This window comes from Salvelinus fontinalis, chromosome 2 (genome assembly GCF_029448725.1).
Source record: "Salvelinus fontinalis isolate EN_2023a chromosome 2, ASM2944872v1, whole genome shotgun sequence".
In the NCBI taxonomy this organism is placed as follows: domain Eukaryota; kingdom Metazoa; phylum Chordata; class Actinopteri; order Salmoniformes; family Salmonidae; genus Salvelinus; species Salvelinus fontinalis.
In genome coordinates, this window is record NC_074666.1 from 44633647 (window position 1) to 44659834 (window position 26188).

Consider the following 26188-nt stretch of genomic DNA (forward strand, 5'->3'; position numbering starts at 1 on the left):
AGAGTACAGTCTATGACTAGGGTGGCTGGAGTCTTTGACAATTTTTAGGGCCTTCCTCTGACACCGCCTGGTATAGAGGTCCTGGATGGCAGGTAGCTTGGCCTCAGTGATGTACTGGGCCATTCGCACTACCCTCTGTAGTGCCTTGCGGTCGGATGCCGAGCAGTTGCCATACCAGGCAGTGACGCAATCAGTCAGGATGCTCTTAATGGTGTAGCTGTAGAACCTTTTGAGGATCTGAGGACCCATACCAAATCTTTTCAGTCTCCTGACGGGGAATAGGATTTGTCGTACCCTCTTCATCACGGTCTTGGTGTGCTTGGACCATGTTAGTTTGTTGGTGATGTGGCCACCAAGGAACTTGAAGCTCTCAACCTGCTCCACCGCAGCCCCGTCAAGGAGAATGGGGGCGTGCTCGGTGCTCTTTTTCCTGTAGTCCACAATCATCTCCTTTGCCTTGATCACGTTGAGGGAGAGGTTGTTGTCCTGGCACCACATGTGCAGGTCCCTGACCTCCTCCCTATAGTTTGTCTTGTCATTGTCAGTGATCAGGCCTACCAGTATTGTGTCATCGGCAAACTTAATGATGGTGTTGGAGTCGTGCCTGGCCGTGCAGTCATGAGTGAGCAGGGAGTAAAGAAGGAGGACTGAGCACGCACCCCTGAGGGGCCCCTCTGTTGAGGATCAGCGTTGTGGATGTGTTGTTACCTACCCTTACCACCTGGGGGCGGCCCATCAGGAAGTCCAGGATCCAGTTGCAGAGGGAGGTGTTTATTCCCAGGGTCCTTAGCTTTGTGATGTGCTTTAAGGTCACTATGGTGTTGAACGCTGAGCTGTAGTCAATGAATAGCCTTCTCACATAGGTGTTCCTTTTGTACAGGTGGGAAAGGGCAGTGTGGACTGCAATAGAGATTGCATTATCTGTGGATCTGTTGGGGCGGTATGCAAATTGGAGTGGGTCTAGAGTTTCTGGGATAATGGAGTTCATGTGAGCCATGACCAGCCTTTCAAAGCACTTCATGGCTACAGACGTGAGTGCTACAGGTCGGTAGTCATTTAGGCAAGCTACCTTAGTGTTCTTGGGCCCAGGCACTATGGTGGTCTGCTTAAAACATGTTGGTATTACAGACTCGGACAGGAAGAGGTTGAAAATGTCAGTGAAGACACTTGCCAATTGGTCAGCGCATGCTCGCAGTACACGTCCTGGTAATCCATCTGGCCCTGTGGCCTTGTGAGTGTTGACCTGTTTAACTTCTCTAAGGTAGGGGGCAGCATTCTGAATTTTGGATGAAATGCATGCCCAAATTAAACTGCCTGCTTCTTGGGCCCAGAAGATATGAAGATATGATATGCATATAACTGGTGAAACACTTTCAACCTGAGAAAACCTGAGAAATGCATTCAGGAAGTAGTTTATTTTTTGGTTTTGTAGTTTTTTATTCAATGCCATTACAGTATCCATTGACTTAGGACTGGGACAGCGGAGGAACTTCTCCAGCTCTTGGCTGGCTCGCTATGTTTTCCCATTTGACTGTGGGTGGAACCCCGAGGAGAGACTCACCGATGCCCCCCAACAGGGAGTAGAATGTTTTCCAATACCGTGCGACGAATTGGGGCCCACGTTCTGAGACAATATTCTGGGGAAGTCTGTGTATTCGAAAGACATGGGTAATCATGAGATCAGCGGTCTCCTTCGCTGAGGGCAACTTGGGTAAGGCGATGAAATGGGCTGCCTTGGAAAACCGACCGATGACCACTAGGATAGTGGTAAGCCCTTGAGATGGGGGAACCCTGTGATAAAGTCTACGGACACGTGGGACCAAGAAGGCTGGGGATGGGCAGAGGTTGGAGCAACCTAGCCGGTCGCTGTTGTGAGGACTTGCTTTAGGCACAGGTGGAGCAGGCCGTAATGAAGGATCTCACATCTCAATCATGTTGGGCCACCAGAATTTCCACCTCAGGAACTCCAGTGTCCGATTAACCCCTGGATGTGTGTCCCCATTGTAGAACTCAGGAACGGGCTGATCACGGAACAAAGTATGTTAGTGGGACCCCCACCAGCGTCAGGTTCTCGGGTCTGGCCTTGTCGGACCGTGGTCTCAAAACTCCATATCATGGGGTCCACAATGCGAGATCTGGGGATGATGTGCTCAGAGTCCCTCTCCTCATTAGAGACATCGTGTTGGCGGGACAGGGCGTCTGCTTTCTGATTCTTGGATCCCAGGCGATAGGCTAGTGTGAAATTGAACCTGTTAAAGAACAGATCCCACCTAGCCTGGCGAGTGTTCAACCTCTTGGCTTCTTGAATGGAAACCAAGTTCTTATAGTCCGTCCAGATCACGACAGGACGAGGTGCCCCCTCCAACCAGTGTCTCCACCCCTTAAGGGCCCACTGAACTGCCAAGAGCTCCCGGTTGTCTACATCGTTATTGCGTTCGAGAACTGGCGAGAACCGCTTGGAGAGAAAGGCACATGGGTGCAGTTTTTTGTCCCCCTCGTTCTGCTATGAAAGAACCGCCCCTGCTCCGGTGTCCGAGGCGTCCACCTCTACCACGAAGGGACGGGTAGGATCAGGATGGACGAGGATGGGTTCAGAGGTGAAATGTCCCTTGATCTTCCCGAATACCCTGTCAGCCTCGGGGTCTAGCAAAAACGGTTCTGGGACTTGCGGGTTAGGTGCGTGAGAGGCGCTGCACCAAAGTTGTGTATAAAATGCCTGTAAAGATGTGCAAACCCGAGGAACCGCTGAACTTGTTTGAGTGAGGCGGGACGCGGACAGTCGGTGACCGCCCTCACCTTTACAGGGTCAATTTGGATGCTGGCGGTAGAGGAAAGAAACTTGGGATACATGGAACTCACACTTCTCTATCTTGATGTATAGTTGACTCTGCAGGAGGCATCTCAGGACTTGCGGACGTGCAGGATGTGTTCCGGATGGGTCTTGGAGAAGATCAGGATGTTGTTGAGGTAAACAAAGACGAACCGATTCAACATATTCCTAAGCGTGTCATTGACCAATGCTCGGAAGACTGCCGGTGAGTTTGATAATCCGAAGAGCATGACTAAATATTCATAGTGGCCACTCTGGGTGTTAAAGGCAGTCTTCCATTCATCTCCCTCCCTGATCCTCACCAGATTGTAAGCGTTGCGGTGGTCCAGTTTGGTGAAGAATTGGGCCCCATGGGCCAACTCCAAGGTGGCGGACATCAGGGGTAGGGGGTAATGATTCTTAATCATAATCCTGTTCAGCCCTCTAATCGATGCAGGGACGCAGACCTCTATCCTTCTTTCCCATGAAGAAGAAGCCTGCACCAGCTAGGGATGTGGAGGAGCGAATGAAACCTGCCTCCAGCGACTCTCGGATGTAATTGTCCATGACTGCTGCTTCAGGGGTCGAGAGGGAGTACAGACAGCCCCGGAGAGGGGTGGAGCTGGGTAGAAGTTCTATGGCGCAGTCGTATGGACGATGAGGAGGGAGGGTGGTGGATTGCCTCTTACTGAAGGCCTGACCGGAGGTATAGTACTCGGGAGGAAGAGCGGAAAAGTCTTGGTTTTCAATGCATGCCGGGCAACAGGGCGAGGCTCTTGATGGGGATCTTAGGCATTTAGTCTGGCAGTTCTTACTCCAATCTAGTAGGTGTTCCGTGGACCGGGAGAATAGTGGGTTATGTAGCACTAGCCAGGGATACCCTAGGATAAGGGGGTTCTCGGGAGCAGTGATCAAAAGAAAACTAAGAGTCTCTGAGTGGTTCACCCCAACCTGCAGTTGAATGGGCTTGGACTGATATTCCACCTGGCCGGAGCCAATGGGGCGTCTATCGAGGGCTTGAATCTGTAGAGGGATGGGACATTTCATGCAGGGGATTTGTAATTCTCTGGCGAAGTCAGAGCCCAGGAGTCCACAAAGGCTTGAATGTGGTGCTGACGGTTGTCCCAATGGATGGTTGCGGGTAGTGTCAGACGGTGATCGGGTAGCTGGGGTGTAAACTGCACAGCTCAGCAGGGTCTCCCATTGTCCTGGCAATCCCCAGCATTTCCCGTCATCTCTGGGCATGTAGAACGGAGATGGCCGAGAGCGCCACAGTAGAGGCAGCAGCCATCCTGCATGAGTCCATGGGTCCATGTTGAGACAGAAGCTTGCTGTGACATGGTGAGGTTGGACCAAGGTGCAGAGAAGAGACCAGACGAGGAATCAGTGGTTAATGATAAACATAAACATTTAAAAGAAAACAAAGAAAATCCAGCCATGTGTAATATTGGTGTAAAGGTTAAATACAAAGTTAATGCAGTCACTATCTCGTGCACTCACGAACAAGTCCGTGCCCTCTTTATATTCTATTTAGATTCAGATTTTGTTAAAGGTGTAACACTCATAACGTTCAGTATCCTGTATCTTAAGAGCACACAATGTCAGGTATGAAATGTAGACGTGTGGGAGAGAAACACAACAGCTGTCATTATTTCCAAAGGATTCTGTATTGGGATATGTGCACTTTTTCATTTCAGCAGGGCAATTTACAGTAGTGGGGGCATACATTTGTCATTTTTTGTACTGGTGATAATCAAACCCACAACCCTGGCATTGCAAGCACCATTATCTACCAACTGAACCACATGGGACCACACAGGACCACTTACACACAAAAAGGGCTTGTGAGGACTAGTAATCACTAGACACTGGGAAATATGGAAGTAATACATGCTATTAAAAGGGAAAACATTGGAAGGTACTTTAAAATGCTATGGTTCTGATTCTAAAAGAATACCTAAGAGTGTCCTCGTACTGTTACCCAGGCAACAGACTACATGTATAGCTAGATAGTCAATTCTACAAGTTGAACGCCGTAATGTTGATTGAGACAGTTTTTGAATAATGATGATTATAATGTGTGGCATGAACATAATGTATCCCATCAGTGCATGCCAAACGCGGATATAATGCAGTAACAATCTAGTGCAGTTACAGTATGGTTCACAAGCATTAGAATGACCTCATATACAGCATTCAGTAGAGAAGGCCTACACCCAGGGGGGAAATTGGGGGAGAACTCATGTAGATACAAAACGTAAAACCTGCCTCTGGGATAACAGCCGTAATGAGCTATAAAGTATTCACTGTTACCACCTGAATTTATTAAACTGAGAGTCTGTCACTGCTCTACTGTATTGTACTGTAATGTGCTGTACTCTACATTTTACTGTGCACTGTAATTTACTGTACTCTGCTGTGCTCTACTGCACTGTACCGTACTTTCCAAACTTGTGAAACATAGATGTCTACGATTGGTTCAGATTTGGTCCGGTCCGAAAAGGACTAAATCTAAACCAACTATAGACGTCTATGCTTGAGCTAAATCAAGGCCAGTCCGGACCGGACCAAATCTGAACGTTTGGGCCAAATATAGGTCATCAGGATGTCTGCGGATGTCTATGATTGGTTAGGATTTCAAGGCGGGTCAGGACCACCCAAAAAAAGACGTCCAAAAGACATCGTCTGACGTCAAATACTTAGTGGGAATCGATTTTGGGTCTGGCAATGTCATTGTTATTTTCCATCATAAAACCTGATTAACTGCTCCTAACCTGGAAGGAAACTATGAAACGTGGAAAGAGGTAATCACTAATCAAAGCATTAACATCAACAAAATAAATATGATTATAATGAACACGAAGGGAGACAGAGAGCTGGTTTCAAGCACAGGGTGCAGCAGGTGTTTATTGTAAAGGACCACAGGAGGAGCCAGGTAGCTGGGTCCAAGGGCAGGCAGAAGGTCATACACAGGGGGTCCAAAAAGGCAACAGTACAGGCAGGGAAAAGGCTAGTAACGTCATCCAGGAGATCGGGAAATAGGTTGATAACAGGAAATCTGATAGGCTAAAGTACAGGCAGGGAATAGGCGTTGCTTGTGAGGCAGGCGAAAACTATCATAGACGGGCGTGTTAAATTACGTGGAAAAACAGCGCTCCCAATAGAAGTGCATCACAAAACAAACAATACCTCCCAATGATGGGGTGCAAAGAACTGAACTAAATAGTGTATGATAATGACATACAGGTGTGTGAACAGGTGATAGGAATTCAGGTGATTGGGATCTGGAGAGTGAGCTGCGTTCAGGGGATCTACGTGTTTGAGAGTGTGAGTTGGAAGCAGACGTTACAACGAAGGCATATACTGTGACACATCAGAATGTACTCAGTTCATATACAGTGCCTTCAGAAAGTATTCACACCCCTAGTCTTTCTCCACATTTTGTTACGTTACAGCCTGCATTTAAAATGGATACAATTTAGAATTTGTGTCACTGTCCTACACACAACACCCCATAATTATGTTTTTAGACATTTTTACAAATTAATAAAAAATGAAAAGCTGAAATGTCTTGGGTCAATACGTATTCAATCCCTTTGTTATGGCAAGCCTAAATAAGTTCAGGAGTAAACATTTGCTTAACAAGTCACATAATAACTTGCATGAATTCACTCTGTGTGCAATAATAGTGTTTAACATGATTTTTTAATAAGTACCTCCTCTTAGTACCCCACACATACAATTAGCTGTAAGGTCCCTCAGTTGAGCAGTGAATTTCAGACACAGATTCAACTATAAAGATCAGGGAGGTTTTCTAATGCTTCGCAAAGAAGGGCACCTATTGGTAGATGGGTATAAATAAAAAAGCAGACATTGAATATCCCTTTGAGCATGGTGAAGTTATTAATTACACTTTGGATGAAAGCACTGTATGTACATCCCCACCCGTCCCTCCAACTGGCTGCATGCACATCAACCTTTTTGATGCCAAGTGATATAGCTCAAAGACTAACTGCTTGTTTGCGCACTTTAGCCATTCTATAAAGTGTAGACACCGAAGGAGGCAATAATTGCGTAAATGTGCATACATCTTCGATGTTTTCAGGGGGTACTGGCACAACAAGTGACAGTTTCTCTTTTTCAGTCACTGGGCCCAATTATGGCTCCCCCAGTCGAGAAGAATCCTGGAGTGCGTGGAAAATAGAGCCCTATCAAAGCAATTCGCCACTTATCTCCTAAAAGACAGGGCCAGTCACATCCTTGTCTTATTAACATTTAAATTCTGCGGTCCTTGTAGCGACAAAAAAAGGAGAGATTGAGAGAGAGAGGGGAGGAAACTGTTACGCAATAACATCTACGTGAAATGTAGCTCATTACAAATGCAAGCTTCCTCTCGCCTGATTAAGTGAAGCATAGACTCATAGATAGGCAGACTATTTTGTGGTTTCTGTCCTCTTGACAAGATAGCGGTATGTTTGAGCACAGTGCTTTAAATCTACTCGATGTCAACCGTGACATGTTTCCCTTTGCAACAATGCTCCCAATATGCAAATGATTCTGAAATGTATTCCATCATTCATGAACTTGCCTCCAAAACATTACATTTCTCCAATGAATTATCCCAAATGAATTGACAGCAATGTATTTCTATACATATCAATAGTGGGTAATGGTGATTAGGGAACAGGTAGTAGACAGATAATGAGATACTCATAAAGGAGAAGGATGCAGTTCACCAAGTGTCATTGGGGTTACCTAATGTCAAGGTGACAGACTGGGCATAGTTGAGAGAGAGGGAGGGAGGGAGGGAGGGAGGGAGGGAGGGAGTGTGTGTGTGTGTGTGTGTGTGTGTGTGTGTGTGTGTGTGTGTGTGTGTGTGTGTGTGTGTGTGTGTGTGTGTGTGTGTGTGTGTGTGTGTGTGTGTGTGTGTGTGTGTGTGTGTGTGTGTGTGGGGGGGGGGGGGGGGGGGGTTGGGGAATGAGCGAGAGAGTGTGAGAAAGAGAGAGCAAGAGAGAAAGAGCGGGAATGTAATTAAACAAGTAATTGAGGTGAGAGGCTTGTAGGTTTTGTCTTACCTGAGGGAGAGAGGAGTTTCCAGGTGAGCGAGGGTTCTGGTTTGCCACTGGCTTGGCACATCAGGGTGACGTTGGAGCCTTCGTTGACCACGATGTCCTTCGACAAGTTGATGATTGTGGGGGGCACTGCAAAACACAGAAAATAACACTTGTTTGCTATTTGCTATGTTTGACCATTTTATTGGACTTTTTTGGACAATTAACAAAAACATACATTATTTGACCATTTTAATAGAACATTATTATTGTAAACTTGTTACCAAGAATTTGGATAAAAGATAAATAAAAAATATTGAAATATAAAATACTGTAAATATGACAGTTGCGAGCAAAGGAGTTCTCTGAATCTTGATATCAAGTTAGCGTTGTGACAGCTACATCAGTGTCTCTTATAACCTATAAGCCAGCCTCCGAAAAGTGGAGGAGCACTCAGAAAAATATAGCCTTTCCTGACATTACAGTTTACCCTTAAAAGCATTCACTGCTGGTACAGTGGACTGAACAAAGAGCCAGAGTTATTCAACCATAACCTCAATCAAAATGTGACCGTGTCACAGGAGTTATTCCACCTCAAAGGGAGATAGTGTATTAAATAGGCCTTAGTTTGCTGTTTGGGCCATGGGTGCACCTAAGGGCCACCGTAGCCTGCTCACCATCAATACACTCAGATAAGTTCAGCTAGAACTAGGCCTACTCAAGTTGGGGGTGAATGTAAAGTAAGAACAAAGAACAAAGTACACTAAACATTACTATGGTTGGTTGGAGTACATTCAGATGAAACCATTTCTACAGATCATAAACAAGGGGTTTTAGAATGTGGTACAGAGAGAGCAAAACATGGTTGCAAACCACAGATGTGATCTGAAAAGTATGACCTTGAGCTTTGCTAGTGCAGATCCAAAGAGAAACAGCCAGCCACTTTCAGGAGTCTCTTACCAGAACACACATTTCAGCTTTACTTTACACCTGCACTTCACTCAAAAGCTCACTCCTGACAGTGCAAAGCACTGAAATTCTGCAAAGATCCGGAAACTAGTCTTTGAAACATTTTTTATTCTTCAAAAAGCAGAAGCACCAGGAATAGCACCTTGACCTAAAAACAGTCCAAGTGTGAAGGGGAGCGAGTTCAGCAGTGAGCTACTATACAAGAAGGGACTTCTGCAAGCAAGCCTTAAAATGTATCCCCTTTTTATGGTCATGTGTAGATGGGATACAGCTTTTGTGAAATTGATGTCCAAAGTGGATGTTTAAAAAAAAACATTTTAACTAACCCTAACCTTTACCTAATTATCCTAACCTGCTACATTAATTATCCTAACTTGCTGTATAAGTTCTCCTTAACCTGCTACCAAAACTCAATTTTGACAAAAGCTGTGACAACTTAATTTGAATGTGACATGGAAATATAGTGATATTGTAGGCTATATTTAAATGAGGCGCTATATGTTCCACATTAGGAACTGGAGTGGTGTCATACTTTTTCCCCATCTGTAGCAAACTCAGCTGATTAAACTAATTGCATTCGCAAATGAAAATGTGTTGATTAGTTGGAGGTGTGTTAGCTGGGGCAAAAGTGTGACACCACATATCAGGCCCCTGAGGACTGGAGTTTCCCATCCCTGTTCCACTTTTATTTTGAGGAAGTGTAATGGCGGACTGACAAGCTATTTACCAAGAACAATGTGCCCCACCTGTGATGCTTTTCATCCCACCAGCAAGTGACAGGCAAGGTATCTGCCAGACCAAAGAGAGGTGTCCTCGTGTTTCGACATCTCCAATATGTCCTGTCAACGGACACGTTTTGTTTTCTCTCTCTTTATTCTTTTTCAACTATCAAGGATTTATTTTCCAAGAAGACAGTGAAATGTATGTTTTTTTCTGAGAGGAGCCCAACAAAAATGTGGGTTCAGTACCAGAAAAATGCAAACAAGACACAATTCACCTCATGGCTGATGTATTGATTGCCTTTGTGCTTTGAACACTATTTGAGAAGAGTGCAGTGCAAGGCCTACTCCTTGTCTTTGTGGAACCCTTGCAGAGAACAAAAAGGAAACAGTCAGCACAAATATAAATAAACAGTCAGTACAAATATACAAATAATCATATTATTTAGGGAGTCACTGGGAACAGAATGGCATGTGATGCGTAAGCCCGTGCCACTCCCTAAAATGCTGAAGCACCGTTTAGAATTTGTTGGAAATTTGTGAACTAAATGCGTGTCAAATGTCACACCATCACTTTAGTCAACAAGCCAGAGGAATATCTAATGATTTGGTGACTCTTCACTGAGTCCCCCCTCCCCCCGAGATGCACACCTACACACATACCCAAGGAGAGGTTGGAGAACAGGATTAACCACAGTGCAGCGCCCCTGGAGCAGTTTAGGTATTAAGTGCCTTGCTCAAAGGCACAACGGCAGGAGATGGTGACTAGGTCAGGACAATAATACCAGCAATCATCTGATTATCCACCCACTCCCACCAGATTTTTCCTGTCAACAACCTGGGATTCGAAACAACAACTCTCCCGTTGCTGGCCGGCCTCTCTACCTGCCACCCACTGCTGTATAGTTCAACAAGCAATCAACTTCAAAGATTAGTACATTCCCACTCAAATAAATGTCCTCCAACATTTCCTTGAGGAGTATTGACAGCATGTGTTCTTACAAAAAAAAAAAAATCTCTAGTACAGCCACTATTGAAGGCTATCAAATGCTTCTCAAAGATGCCCTCTGGTGGTCAAACTAGCACTAACTAGCATTAATGGTACCAGTGGTTCACACTTAAATAACATGCCATAAAACTCTGCCGCACCATGCAAGCTTCGCCGCAGTACACTTCAACTTTTTAAGGATGAACCACTGTACATGGGCTACTGTCCTGTCTAGCAGTCAAGACTCACCCAAAACTGACTTTCCCATCTCTCATAAGGCCATATGGAAGGCCCAACAGGATGATCCAGAAGTACAGGCTTTGTACCAGACTATCCTGGAAGATGGAGAAAAGATGGTCAATCCTACCACAAAGCTGACCATCATTGAAGACAAAGTCTACCGAGTTGTACAGCGACCTCACAGAACACTCTACCAAATGTACATACCTGAACCTCTACGCCTTCAACTGCTGCAACATTTCCATGAAGACCCGTTAGCTAGTCATTAGGGCAGGTTCAAAACCTACAAGTGGTTGCAAGCATTACTATACTGGCCACATCTGAGCATGGATGTGAAGTTACACATCTGAAAATGTCAGGTTTGTCAAATGTACAAACAAAAAGGAAAAAAGACTGCTGGTACGTTGCAGCAAACCCGACCTTGGGAAATGTTGGGTGTGGATTTGATGGGTCCATTTCCTAGAAGCTCCAAACAGAATGTGTACATCCTTGTTTTTGTTGATTAATATGCCAAGTGGGTGGAGCTCTTTACCCTTCATCAGGCTACAGCTAGGACCGTCTCTAACATCCTCACGAAAGAGATCCTGACTCGCTGGACCGAGGTTCCCAATTTGTCTCTGATCTCTTTGAGACCTGCCAAAGATGGAACCTGAGACAGATGTTGACCACGGCCTATCATCCACAAACGAACCTCACCGAGAGGGTTAATCGAACCTTGAAGACAATGGTTGCTTCCTATGTTGGGACCCAGCACAAACACTGGGACAAACACCTTCACGGGTTTCGATTTGCCCTGAATTTTGCTGTGCAAGAGTCCACTGGAGTCACCCATGCAGACCTGAACCTGAGTCATCACCACTGAGAACCCTTGGATATGGTGCTACAGCCCCAGCAGATTACTCCAGACTCTGCATGCTATAACTAGGTAGGCCATCTTCACGACTTGAGAGCTCTTGTCTCAAAGAACATGATCAAGGCACATCTCAAGCATAAGATAAATTATGATAAGAGACAAGACATGCAGTTCCAGGTTAGTGATCGGGTGTGGCTTCGCTCTCATCCATACTCAAAAGCTGAACAATTCTTCTCAGCCAAGCTCACTCCTAAATTGCAAGGACCATATACAGTGGTTCTTCCTGTAAACGTTGTCATACTGAAGTACACCTTATAGGCTCCCGCAGAATTCTATGGCACTCTATGGTTATTTAATTGTCAGCCATTGTTAACATTAGTGCTAGTTTAACCACCCGAGGACAGTAGAGAATTTAAACTTTTTTTGTAAGAACATAGTATATGGGATTGATTTTAAGAAGTGTAGCTTATTTTACTGGATTAATATTATACTGTTTCTATTCCAAGAAAAACTAAAAATGAAACCCTCAGGGTTTCCGTTAGGAAAATATGGCGCTGTAGAACATGACGGTCGGGAGTAAGCTACAGTACTAAGCGCATAACATTTCCACACCCTAATTGTAGTCTAACCAATACCCAAACCGAGATTCAGTGAAAATAAAAATCTTGTTGATTTATCAAGACCAGTCCCCATGCTCATCTCAGAGTAGCGCTGTCTTGACCTCTGAATGCTGTCTCTTCCATTAATTTTGAAAGAGTATTTTGCAGTAACCAACAATTTGTTTACCATCATTAGCCTACTTTGTTCCAATATTTCTGTCATTCAGTGATATTTATTCCCATAGTAATTCGTTCTGGATCCATAACAAAATAAACATCTGCATTTGAAAGAGTATTTTTGTCATTATTTTATTAACGAAATCATAAAGAGGCTGATGAAGAAATATGCCTGCATTTGTTTGTTAGGCTACTGTGCAGTCTGAGAAGTAAACATAGCCTACAGTACATACTGTAGTAAACATGGTAAAGTGCCTAATTCCTTTCATAAGGAAGAACGGGTCATGTCCAGGGTCATGTACTCCTTAACTCTGTCTTTAATGCTTTTTCAGGTTGCATCAGTCATGGACAGAAACTTCTGAGACACAGTATTAATGATGAACACTAGGGTGTCACGCCCTGATCTGTTTCACCTGTTCCTGTGATTGTCTCCACCCCCTCCAGGTGTCGCTTATTTTCCCCATTGCATTTATCCCTGTGTTTCATGTCTCTCTGTGCCAGTTCGTCTTGTATGTTTAGTCAAGTCAACTAGCGTGTTTTTCCCGTACTCCTTTTGCTATTCTCCTTTTTTCTCGTCCTGCCGGTTTTGACCCTTGCCTGTTTCTGGACTCTATACCCGCCTGCCTGACCATTCTGCCTGCCTTGACCACGAGCCTGTCTGCCACTCTGTACCTCCTGGATCGTGGATCAGATTCAAACTTTGAAGACCGAGATCGAGTCATTGAAGGCAGAACAGCAGAAAGAGAAACATTATATAAAAGGCAGACATACGGGCAACAGCTGATGCATTGGTCCAGAGCCAGATCCATGATCTGGTTTTGACCTTTTTGCCTGTCCTTGACCATTCTCTTGCCTACCCCTTTGGATTATTAAACATTGTAAGACTCCAACTATCTGCCTCCTGTGTTTGCATCTGAGTTTCGCCTTGTGCCTTGATATAGAGAGGTTCACTGGTAAGCCACATTTGCCTCGGGATCCATCCCTGTTGGTATTCTGTGTCCACTCGTGGTATCTCTTTTCAGTTGCACATCCTTGGAATAGCAGAACAGCCTACTGGTCCGGATGGCCCTTGCTGTGCTTGGTGAGCAGTTGGTCAAGTTCTGTTGTCAGAAGAGGAATGGAAATGTCAGGGTGAACCGACAACCTGACGAACCCGCCACGTATGTTGACTCTGCCTGTCAGCGGTGGAGTTCCAGAGCTCACAGGTGTGTCTGGCATGGATTGTGACTCCATCTCGTTCCTCGCCCTCATTCTCCGCCTGGCTCTCCGCCAATGCCGCCTGGCTCTCCGCCAATGCCGCCTGGCTCTCCGCCAATGCCGCCTGGCTCTCCGCCAATGCATCAGCTGTTGCCCATATTTCTGCCCTAATATAATGTTTCTCTTTCTACTGTTCTGCCTTCAATGACTTGATCTCGGTCTTCAAAGTTTGAATCTGATCCATGTGCATCATCCTCAGATGGGCAGAATGGTACCACCGTAAGCCCCCATCGATTGCAGTGGCCCATGATAGAAACGATAGATCAATTAAGAATTAAAAGTGACTTCAACACACAATCTATCAAAACTAACTGCTTTCTTGGCAACCATGCGTTTTTTTCTTTTGGAGTTTGTGGCGGGGAGAGGAGTACTAGAAAGGTGTGACTTTCAGCTTACAATAGGCCATTAGTATACAGCAGATCACCGGTTGTCCTCACTTTGATTATGCTGTAACAACATACTGTAGCACCATGACCAGGATCTCTAGTCATTTAAGTGAGCAGATTAGGACTTTCAGGAGGAATGGAAAATGTAGTACAGCCAATGTTTTTTTTTTATCAATTAGTATATTTGAGTTAAACCAAAATATTTGTTGTATTATTTGTTCTGTCTTTTCTGATTAAACTGAAATTGCAACCAACTTTCTATGGCTTGTTTAAAAAATAATGATATTTTGGAGATAACGTTTTCAAATAACCTAAAGTGAGCGAGGAAAAAGGCCAATCTTGAACATGGGGTGATACATTCTTATTAATTTGTAAATAAAGGCAGTTTGTTATTTAGAAATATTTATTTCTGTTTTTAAAGGGAGAGAAACCGAAAGCCCCCCTTCGCCTCATGGGTCTCCCGGTCGCAGCTGGCACGGGTATCGAACCAGCATCAGTAGCAACACAGTTTGCACTGCGATTCAGTGTCTTTGACCACAGTGCCACTCGGGAGGCCCCATCCACAAAGTTTTTAATGCTGATCAATTGCCTTGCACAAAGTTTCAAAATACAGAGAGGTGTTGGCAAGAGTCTATTGTCCTGCTAATAGCCCATAATAGGCTATTATAATACTGTACATAGTGTCCAGGTCAGGATAACCAAAACTTTATTTAAGACTATCAGAAAGAATGTTGATGCTTATTTATTTTGATCCAAAGCTATGAATGTGTGAGTCACTCAGCGTCATGTAGGTGCCGAGGCTATATGCCTGTGCCATGAACTTGATTATTTAGCAGACATCCCTTGCTTATATATATAATTTTTCACCTTTATTAAACCAGGTAGGCCAGTTGAGAACAAGTTCTCATTTACAACTGCGACCTGGCCAAGATAAAGCCAAGCAGTGCGACACAAACAACAACAGATTGACACATAAACAAACATACAGTCAATAACACAATATAAAAATCGATATACAGTGTGTGCAAATGTAGTAAGATTAGGGAGGTAAGTCACTAAATAGGCCATAGTGGTGAAATAATTACAATTTAGCATTAACACTGGAGTAATAGATGTGCAGATGATGATGTGCAAAATAGCAAAAATAAATAACAATATGGGATGAGGTAGTATGGTGGGCTATTTACAGATGGGCTGTGTACAAGTGCAGTGATCTGTAAGCTGCTCTGACAGCTGATGCTTAAAGTTAGTGAGGGAGAAATGAGTCTCCAGCTTCAGTGATTTTTTTCAATTCGTTTCAGTCATTGGCAGCAGAGAACTGGAAGGAAAGGTGGCCAAAGCAGGAGTAGGCTTTGGGGATGACCAGTGAAATATACCTGCTGGAGTGTGTGCTATGGGTGGGTGTTGGTATGGTGACCAGTGAGCTGAGATAAGGCGGGGCTTTACCTAGCAAAGACTTATAGATGACCTGGAGCCAGTGGGTTTGGTAACGAATATGAAGCCAGGGCCAGCCAACGAGAGCATACAGGTCGCAGTGGTGGGTAGTATATGGGACTTTGGTGACCAAACGGATGGCATTGTGATAGACTACATCCAATTTGCTGAGTAGAGTGTTGGAGGCTATTTTGTAAATGACATCGCAGAAGTCAAGGATTGGTAGGATAGTCAGTTTTACGAAGGTATGTTTAGCAGCATGAGTGAAGGAGTCTTTATTGCGAAATAAGAAGCCGATTGGAGATGCTTAATGTGAGTCTGGAAGGACAGTTTACAGTCTAACCAGACACCTAGGTATTTGTAGTTGTTCACATATCGTCCAGAGTAGTGATGCTAGTCGCACCGGCGGGTGAAGAGCGTGCAATAGCCGAGCGGCATAGGCAAGGTGCAGTAGATGGTATAAAATACAGTAATACATGTGATATGAGTAATGTAAGATATCTTCTTATGGCTGAAGTCCCGTTAACGGGATCGATATGACAACAGCCAGTCGAAGTGCAGGGCGCCAAATTCAAAAAACAGAAATCTCATAATTAAAATTCCTCAGACATTCATGCTTCTTATATCATTTTAAAGGTAATCTTGTTGTTAATCCCACCAAAGTGTCCGATTTCAAATAGGCTTTTCAGCGAAAGCTCTACAAACGATTATGTTAAGTCACCACAAAACCACAATAATCACAGCCATTTTTTCCAGCTAAAGATAGCTTCACAAAAACCAGAATAGAGATAAAATTAATCACTAACCTTCGATTAGTCCCGTGTGGCTCAGTTGGCAGAGCACAGCATTGAATGAGCTGTATTCCGCAATAAGCAAACATGAAAACGCTCACCCAGAGCACTAGTGACTAGATCAATAAAAAAGTGGTCAGATGAAGCAGATGCTAAGCTACAGGACTGTTTTGCCAGCACAGACTGAAATATGTTCCGGAATTCCTCCGATGGGATTGAGCAGGACACCACATCAGTCATTGGCTTCATCAATAAGTGCATCAATGACGTCGTCCCCTAAAGTGACCATAAGTACATACCCCAACCAGAAACCATGGAATACAGGCAATATCCGCACTGAGCTAAAGGCTAGAGCTGGCACTTTCAAGGAGTGGGACTCTAACCCGGAAGCTTAGAAGAAATCCCGCTATGCCCTCTGATGAACGATCAAACTTGCAAAGTGTCTGACTCTTGTCGAATGTGGCAGGGCTTGCAAACGATTACAGATTACAAAGGGAAACACAGACAAGAGCTGCCCAGTGACACGAGCCTACTAGATGAGCTAAACTACTTCTATGCTCGCTTTGAGGCAAATAACACTGAAACATGCATGAGAGCAGCAGCTTTTACGGAAGACTGTGTGATCGCTCTTCGCAGCCGGTGTGAGTAAGACCATAAAACAGGTCAACATTCACATGGCCGCAGGGCCAGACAGATTACCAGGACGTGTACTTCGAGCATGCACTGACCAACTGGCAATTGTCGTCACTGACATTTTCAACCTCTTCCTGTCCAAGTCTGTAATACCAACATGTTTTAAGCAGACCACCAGTGCCTTTGTCCATGAACACTAAGGTAACCTGCCTAAATGACTACCGACCCGTAGCATTCACATCTGTAGCCATGAAGTGCTTCGAAAGGCTGGCCATGGCTCACATAAACTCCATTATCCCAGAAACTCTAGACCCACTCCAATTTGCATACCACCCCAACAGATCCACAGATGATGCAATCTCTATTGCACTCCACACTGCCCTTTCCCACCTGGACAAAAGGAACACCTATGTGAGAATGCTATTCATTGACTACAGCTCAGCGTTCAACACCATAGTACCCTAAAGCTCATCAATAAGCTAAGGACCATGGGACTAAACACCTCTCTCTGCATCTGGATCCTGGACTTCCTGACGGGCCACCCCCAGGTGGTAAGGGTAGGTAACAACACATCCGCCACACTGATCCTCAACACAGGAGCCCCTCAGGGGTGTGTGCTCCGACCCCGCCTGTACTCCCTGTTTACTCATGACTGCACGGCCAGGCATGACTCCAACACCATCATTAAGTTTGCTGATGACACAGTGGTAGCCCTAATCACCAACAACGACGAGACAGCCTATAGGGAGGAGGTCAGAGACCTGGCCCGTGTGGTGCCAGGACAACAACCTCTCCCTCAACGTGATCAAGACAAAGGAAATGATTGTGGACCACAGGAAAAAGAGGACCGAGCACGCCCCCATTCTCATCGACGGGGCTGTAGTGGAGCAGGCTGAGAGATTCAAGCTCCTTGGTGTCCACATCACCAACAAACTAACATGGTCCAAGCACACCAAGACCGTGATGAAGAGGGCACGACAAATCCTATTCCCCCCAGGAGATTAAAATGATTTGGCATGGGTCCTCAGATCCTCACAAGGTTCTACAGCTGCACCTTTGAGAGCATTCTGATTGGTTGCATCACTGCCTGGTATGGCAACTGCTCGGCCTCCGACCGCAAGGCACTACAGAGGGTAGTGTGAACGACTCAGTACATCACCAGGGCCAAGCTTCCTGCCATCCAGGACCTCTATACCAGGCGGTGTCAGAGGAAGGCCATAAAAATTGTCAAAGACTCCAGCCACCCTAGTCATAGACTGTTCTCTCTGCTACCGCACGGCAAGGGGTACCGGAGGTCCAAGAGGCTTCTAAACAGCTTCTATCCCCAAGCCATAAGACTCATAAACATCTAATCAAATGGCTACCCAGACTATTTGCATTGCCCCCCCCTCTCCCCCTCTTTTACACTGCTGCTACTCTGTGTTATCATCTATGCATTGTCACTTTAATAACTCTACATACATGTACATATTACTTCAACTAACCGGTGCCCCCGCACATTGACCCGGTACCCCCTGTATATAGTCTTGCTATTGTTATTTTACTGCTGCTCTTTAATTACTTGTTACTTTTACTTCTTATTCTTCTCCTTATATTTTTTAAAACTGTATTGTTGGTTAGGGTCTCGTAAGTAAGCATTTCACTGTAAGGTCTACACCTGTTTTATTCGGTGCATGTGATAATCAGTCAACACATATTTTAAGAATATCATAGAATATAATTTCTCTTAGAATAAAAAGTGTAACAACAGGTTTAGTGTAACAACAGGTTTAGTAAGTAATACTGACGAGTAAAAACCCCAAAATATGTGTATTTTTCAGGGTGTGGAATAGCAATTCTTACACTATTGTTCTAAATTCAATCACCTTCTTCGTCCTAATCATTCGGTTATTTAAAATAAAGTTGTGTAATAAAGTTTTGCACAATTATCAGTTTCTATTTGGTTTATGTCGCCCATTCATTGTCAGTTAGAGGCACATTAGCGCCTTAGGACTCGAAAAGCATAATCAGTGCTCTAACTCCCCCTTGCGCTGGTCTGGGGCAATGAAGCAGTGATGCAAGGTACCGTACTAAACCACAAATTACCTCTACGTCCTGCATCATTGAGCAACCACTGTAGGCTTGTGGAGCTTATGGGCCCTCTGAACTACCGAGTGATGAATGATGACACAGGTGAAGATATGCGCGTTGTCCATGTCTCACGCCATAAGGCCTTTAACCCCTCGGCTGAGGAATTGGAGGAGATTGAGCACCGCAAGGTCCTGGATATCTTTGAAAGGGAAAGTGATGAGGACACTTTTCTCGGTTTCCCAGACCAAGATGTCCCTTCCAAGGCAATGGTCGGCTTTTTCCAGGGGAGGGGGCATGTAACGGCCCTGAATTTGTCTGAACCGTCTCCGTACTTCTCCTTCCAATAGGGCGCTTCCCCTTTAATTCCCTATTAAATAACCAGCATCAGCTGCACAAAAGTGGGTTTGTGACAGTGGCCCGGGAGGGGAAGTGTTCTACCCTCAGCTTGGAAGCTCATTGAGACCCAGTTTGTTTTGTTTGTAGTAAAAAGTGTGTAATGTAAACGTGACGCAGGATCAACCACTATTGGATCTACCTATGTCTATTGTTGGACTACTGATTTACGTTGGTCTCTGCTGTATCTTCATGGCCTTTCCCCGCTGGAGATCTGTTGGCATATTGGATTGTCTGACTGACTACAACTTTTTACATACGGTATTTCCATTTGTTTTGGTGTGATTAAACCGTAATGATTTATGTGTTGAGTTCTAATGAAGACTACAGAGATGTGACACTCTTTATAGTTGTGTGGTAAAATAGTTTATTGCAATCTGATTGTATTAATGAGACCGTAATTACGCATCACTTTATGAAAGGACAAGGTCACTTGGGTTCACTGTACTCCTTATCGGGCTGGACTCTTTTGGGCCAGAGGTACGGGGCTTTTCTTGAGGAACCAGAGCTCATTGTTTGTGTGATCATTTATTTCGGGTAATACACCTAATGCAAAAGAACAGTTGTTTTGAAATTATTTCCAATGTTTTAAGGGTATATGAAAAGAGTATTTCCATACTGACTTTTACATGAGTCCTTTGTATTGGTGTAAACTTGACGGACCAGACGGGACTCATTCCCTCCCAAACAAAAAGGAGAAATCAATATTTTCTCCGGTAGGCCCAACCTACCTGGCACCCCTACAAATAATAACCACAAGTCAAAACAGTTACAGTATAGAACCAGTCAAAAGCTTGGACAAACCTACTCATTCAAGGATTGACATTTTAGAATAATAGAATAATATTGAAGACATCAAAACTATGAAATAACACAAATGGAATCATGTAGTAACCAAAAAAGAATTAAAACAAATCAAAATATATTGACTTGATGACAGCTTTGCACACTTTGCATTCTCTCAACCAGCTTCTTCTGGAATGCTTTTCCAAAAGTCTTGAAGGAGTTCCCACATATGCTGAGCACTTGTTCGTTGCTTTTCCTTCACTCTGCGGTCCAACTCATCCCAAACCATCTCAATTGCGTTGAGGCCAGGTCATCTGATGCAGCACTCCATCACTCTCCTTCTTGGTCAATTAGGCCTTACACAGCCTGGAGGTGTGTTGGGTCATTGTCCTGTTGAAAAACAAATGATAGTCCCACTAAGCGCAAACCAGATGGGATGGCATATCGCTGCAGAATGCTGTGGTAGCCATGCTGGTTAAGAGTGCCTTGAATATTAAATAAATCACAGATGGTGTCACCAGCAAAGCACCCACACCATCACACCTTCTCCTACATGCTCCATGGCGTGAACCACACATACGGAGATCATCTGTTCACCTACTCTGTGTCTCACAAAGACACATCAGTTGGAACCAAAAATCCAATTTGGACTCATCAGACCAAAGGACAGATTTCCACCGGTCTAATGTCCATTGCTCATGTTTCTTGGTCCAAGCAAGTCTCTTCTTATTATTGTTGTACTTTAGTAGTGGTTTCTTTCCAGCAATTCAACCATGAAGGCCTGATTCACACAGTCTCCTCTGAACAGTTGATGTTGAGATGTGTCTGTTACTTCAACTCTGTGAAGCATTTATTTGGTATTCAATCTGAGTCTGGTAACTCTAATGAACTTATCCTCTGCAGCAGAGGTAACTCTGTGTCTTCCTTTCCTGTGGCGGTCCTCATGAGAGCCAGTTGCCATTGCACTTGATAGTTTTTGCGACTGCACTTGAAACGTTCAAAGTTCTTGAAATGTTCAGTATTGACTGACATTCATGTCTTAAAAGTAATGATGAACTGTCCTTTCTCTTTGCTTATTTCAGCTGTTCTTGCCATAATATGAACTTGGTCTTTTACCAAATAGGGCTATCTTCTGTATACCACCCCTTTCTTGTCACAACACAACTGATTGGCTCAAACGCATTAAGAAGGAAAGAAATTCCACAAACTAACTTTTAACAAGGCACACCTGTTAATTGAAATGTATTCCAGGTAACTAGCTCATGAAGCTGGTTGAGAGAATGCCAAGTGTGCAAAACAGTCATCAAGGCAAAGGGTGGATACTTTTAAGAATCTCAAATATAAAATATATTTTGATTTGTTTAACACCTTTTTGGTTATTACATGATTCCATATTCATTATTTCATAGTGTTGAAGTCTACAATGTAGAAAATAGTAAAAATAAAGAAAAACCGTGGAATGAGTCCAAACTTTTGACTGGGACTGTATGTATCTGTTTCAGTGTCTGTTTCCTAGATTTGGTATTTACAATTTAAAGTAATGCGTCCCATCATACAAAGTTTGACGATCACTAACTGAATAAATATCAAAACTGCAACACCACTATTTTATCTTGTTTTGTCACATTGGGCTTGTTTTGCTAGACATTTGCCATGAATAATGTATCACATGTCAAGTTAATCCTTAGTTCCCTCCCGTATGAATGACAAGTGCCCAGAAAGTGTGTCAGCTACACTTTGTTTGTCTTGGTTCTCCCGGCCTGTAGTAGTTCTTCGAGTTAGGGGTGAATCTTCCAATATTTCTCGAGCTAAAAAAATACCTTCAGTTTAGGAACTAAATTTGAGCTGTCATGTCACTGCAGAACTTCCTCTGACTGCTCTTATCATTTGCCATGGCATAGCTCCGTTCAATTTCTATTCCTAGATTCTAGTCAGTGCATGTGTCAAAATTGAATAGAAACTGATATTCAATTGAAATCCTCCTATCGAACAGACTGTAGTCTACATGGATGTGACATATCCTCTGCCAGTGACACAGTTTAAACTCACTTGATACTGTCAAATTGGTGTACTAATGCCTGTATTTTCCAGATATTGCCTGTCAGTCAGGCATGAAAAAAATATATATTTGGGTGTTGTCCCAGCAGGAAATATGACATAATCTAAAAACATTTGAGTTATCCAGTCTACTGACAGAAAAGAACACACCAACACGACTGGAGGCTGCTGTATCAAAGACAGCCCACCCTCTTGCCCTCTCCAACTGTGCAACCCAAATCTGACTATATGTCAAATATGTGTCTCATATTTGTATTCACTGTACCCCCTCCATTGTGTGATTATCTACCCCTCTGTGTGTTAGTTATAATGACCTGAGGGGTTTTACCAGCGGCACTCATTTATAGTAGATGACGTGTTTCAAGTAATTGGTAAAACATATCGTTCTATCAATGTTTTACTTTGAATAGTAAGTGAGCATCAATATTCATGACAATCATGTCTTTATTTTGATGAATCGACTGTATTCAATTTTCTTATCTTTGGAGGTCTTACATACAGATTTCGCTAAAAACGTGCATCAACGGTGCTTCTTGAATTAATTAAACAGTTACAAATAAAGGACTGTGTGAAATAAAGGACCCTTTTTTTATTCATCAAAACATCCTCAATTAAAGAAAGCTGCACGAGTGTGACGGATCATTCAAAATATACGCATATTTACTGGTAGTCATATAGGCCTATTTACCAACCATATTTTTACAAACTGGAATAACCAGCCGAGTGCACAAAAAGCCCTTTCAAAGCCAATAAAGTGCTTCCTGTGAGGGTCTTTCCTTTTATATTGCACAGTCTGTCACACGGCCAATAAAGAGATCGGCCTATGTGAATGTGTCCAGAATGTGTCCCAAATGGCAATCTTTGGGCCCTGGTCAATAGTAGTACACTATGTAGGGAATAGGGTGTGAATTGGGATGCACCTTGTGTATGTGTTGCCACCAGATTGGAATTCTCCAATCTTTTATATGAGGTAAAGCATGTTACATTTATTTATAATAGAGCTGTCCCTTCCCTTCACTTTTGATGGAGGATTTCAGAGCTTCAAAGGATTCTTAAGTCAGCAGGCTGCTATGCTGAATCAAAAATAATTAGCTTGTGTCTAGCTGGCTGTATTAGCCCTATATTCTTAACCTAGAATCCCAGCTGCTTCACCATTGGAAGCCAGGGGAAAAGAACATATTATTACAGAAAATGGAGATTACCCCCTGGTGGTATGGTCTTCGAGATTTTGATCTGTTATGAAATGAAGCCCTTACCTGAACAAGGCCTTATGAGACACGGAACCCAATTATTTCCAAGCTCAGGCCCGTAGAGATCACTAAAACCAGGACATCTCAATTAGCAAACTAGGATATCCACCAGAATAACAACTACAGTCATCTTGACTGTGATTGCCAACAAAAATATTGTTTCATTGCACATCCAGGTGAAACCAATCATTCCAATGCTGTAACATCTCATATACAGTCACTGAAGTCGTAAGCAATCCACTTTATTTTGTCCAATGTGACAAGGCAAGATGTTCTTGCTCCTCGGTGAAGAAATATACACCCTTAGAGTGAATTAATCTTCTCAAATGTTGGCTCCACAGCTGCGGCAACATTGTTTGCATCTTGTGGAAATGTCAGATGATTTGACATGCAAATGATGACCTCTTCCAGGCATTGATTAACATGTAAATTTGGTAATCAAGCACGACATATTTGCGGCATCTGCATTTCCACTGATGCAATTTGCCTTCTATCGTAAACAGGCCTGCGTCATTCCTTTGAGCGAGATAGCTACTTTGCAGAGAATTCCCTTTTCATTTCTCAGACCCATTAAATAAGTACTGATGATCTTAACATGTTATCTGCTTAAGGCGTATCCCAAAAACCCGCAGCTACTAGAGCAAAGGATCAATATTTCATTATTGATTTGGATTTCTAGGAATTGTCTTGGTTTTCGTATGATCCGGGAGCACCCCCCACCCCCCCCCACACTGATTAGCATAGCTAGCATAGCTTCACAAGTAAATAGTAGCATCTAAATATCATTAAATCACAAGTCCAAGACACCAGATGAAAGATACAGATCTTGTGAATAAACCCATCATTTCTGTTTTTTAAAATGTTTTACAGGGAAGACACAATATGTAAATCTATTAGCTAACCACGTTAGCAAAATACACAATTTTTTCTCTCCACCACTAGCTATCACCAATTCGGCCAAATAAAGGTATTGATAGCCACTAACCAAGAAAAAACCTCATCAGATGACAGTCTGATAACATATTTAATTACTAATCATAAAACATTAATAACATAACAGACCAATTTACTCATCATAAAACAGTTCATAAAAATAGACAAAGCATAGCAATGGAAAGACACAGATCTTGTGATTTCAGACAATATTTCAGATTTTCTAAGCGTTTTACAGCGAAAACACAATAAATAAATCATAAGTTAGCATACCACATGTGCAAACGTTACCCCAGCATGAATTCAAGTCAAAGAGAGCGATATCTTTATCATCGCCAAAATATATAAATTTTTTCACTAACCTTCTCAGAATTCTTCCGATGACACTCCTGTAACATCATATTACACAACCATATAGAGTTTGATCGAAAATGTGCATATTTAGCGGCACAAATCGTGCTTACACAATGGAAATAGTGCCCAACTACTCAAGCAATCTGCCCGGCGCCATATTGAATATACAACTATTTTTATCGAAAACTATTCATAAACTTGACAAAAAAAATACAGGTTGGACATGAAATGAAAGATGCATTAGTTATTAATGCAACCGCTGAGTTAGATTTTTAAAATTAACGTTACTAGACATACAGTGTGCGTTACAGCCAGACTAGTGCCGCAATAATGGCGTCACTATTCGCCATTATTGAGTTTACATTTTTCCACATAAAAACGGAATAACATCATAAATGGCTCTTACTTTTCGACGAGCTTCCATCAGAATCTTGGCCAAGTGGTCCTTTGTCCAAAAGAATCGTTGCTTGGTTGTAAAACGTTGTCTTCAACTTCGGATTTAGCAGCTAACAATTGCTAACAATAGCTATTTTGCCCCAGCATGTCCAAATCCTCAAGACGCAATACTGAGGAAATTCCGAAGAATAGCAATATACTCGCATAATCTGATATAACTCGGTTTAAAATAGCTTCGTTATGATGTTTCTAACACCTACTTTGAATTAAATTACAGACGGATACATTTAACTTTGATAACCGAGCGTTTGAAAATGGCATCCGGAGGTCCCTTTCTGCGTAATGGTCAGCGTCGAAAGGAAGGCTACCCTCACTCCTTGGCCTTTTATAACCTCTGAGAGCTACGCAGAAAGCCCATTCCACTTCTCATTAGTTACTGACATCCAGGGGAAGGCGGGTGCAGTTCATGTCGTTCCATAGGATACACACAAACCTTAAAAACTGATCTGAGACCAGAGCTTCGCTCTCAGACCTTCGCACTACCTGTCATGGATTTCGCTGTAGAAAGAGTTCTGGGTCACCCACAGACATAATTCCAACGGTTTATGAAACTAGAGAGTGTTTTCTATCCAATAGAATTAATAATATGCATATTGTACGAGCAAGAATTGAGTACTAGGCAGTTTAATTTGGAGACGACAAAATGCTAATTCGAAACAGCACCCCCTGTAGTCGCAAGAAGTTAACTAGGCAAGTCAGTTAAGAACAAATTCTTATTTACAATGACGGCCTAGGAACAGTGGGTTAACTGCCTTGTTCAGGGGCAGAACGACAGATTTTTACCTTGTCAGCTCGGGGATTCGATCTAGCAACCTTTCGGTTACTGGCCCAACGCTCTAACCACTATACACTCTTAAGAAAAAGGGTTATTCGACTGTCCCCATAGGGGAACCCTTTTGGGTTCCAGGTAGAACCCAAAAGGGTGGAACGGGTTCTACATTGAACCCAAAAGGGTTCTACCTGAACTCAAAGGGTTCTTCAA

General features: G+C 43.3%; 1 protein-coding gene across 4 annotated transcripts in view; it reads right to left on the minus strand.

Moving 5' to 3' along the window:
- The window catches only part of LOC129819489 (opioid-binding protein/cell adhesion molecule-like), a 527446-nt gene that overhangs the window by 30675 nt on the left and 470583 nt on the right, over window positions 1–26188 (minus strand). For all 4 annotated transcript variants that reach the window (XM_055875804.1, XM_055875794.1, XM_055875818.1 and 1 more), the window contains one exon: window positions 7885–8010. In XM_055875804.1, coding sequence (XP_055731779.1) covers window positions 7885–8010 — 126 coding nt within the window. The remainder of the gene's footprint in view (window positions 1–7884; window positions 8011–26188) is intronic.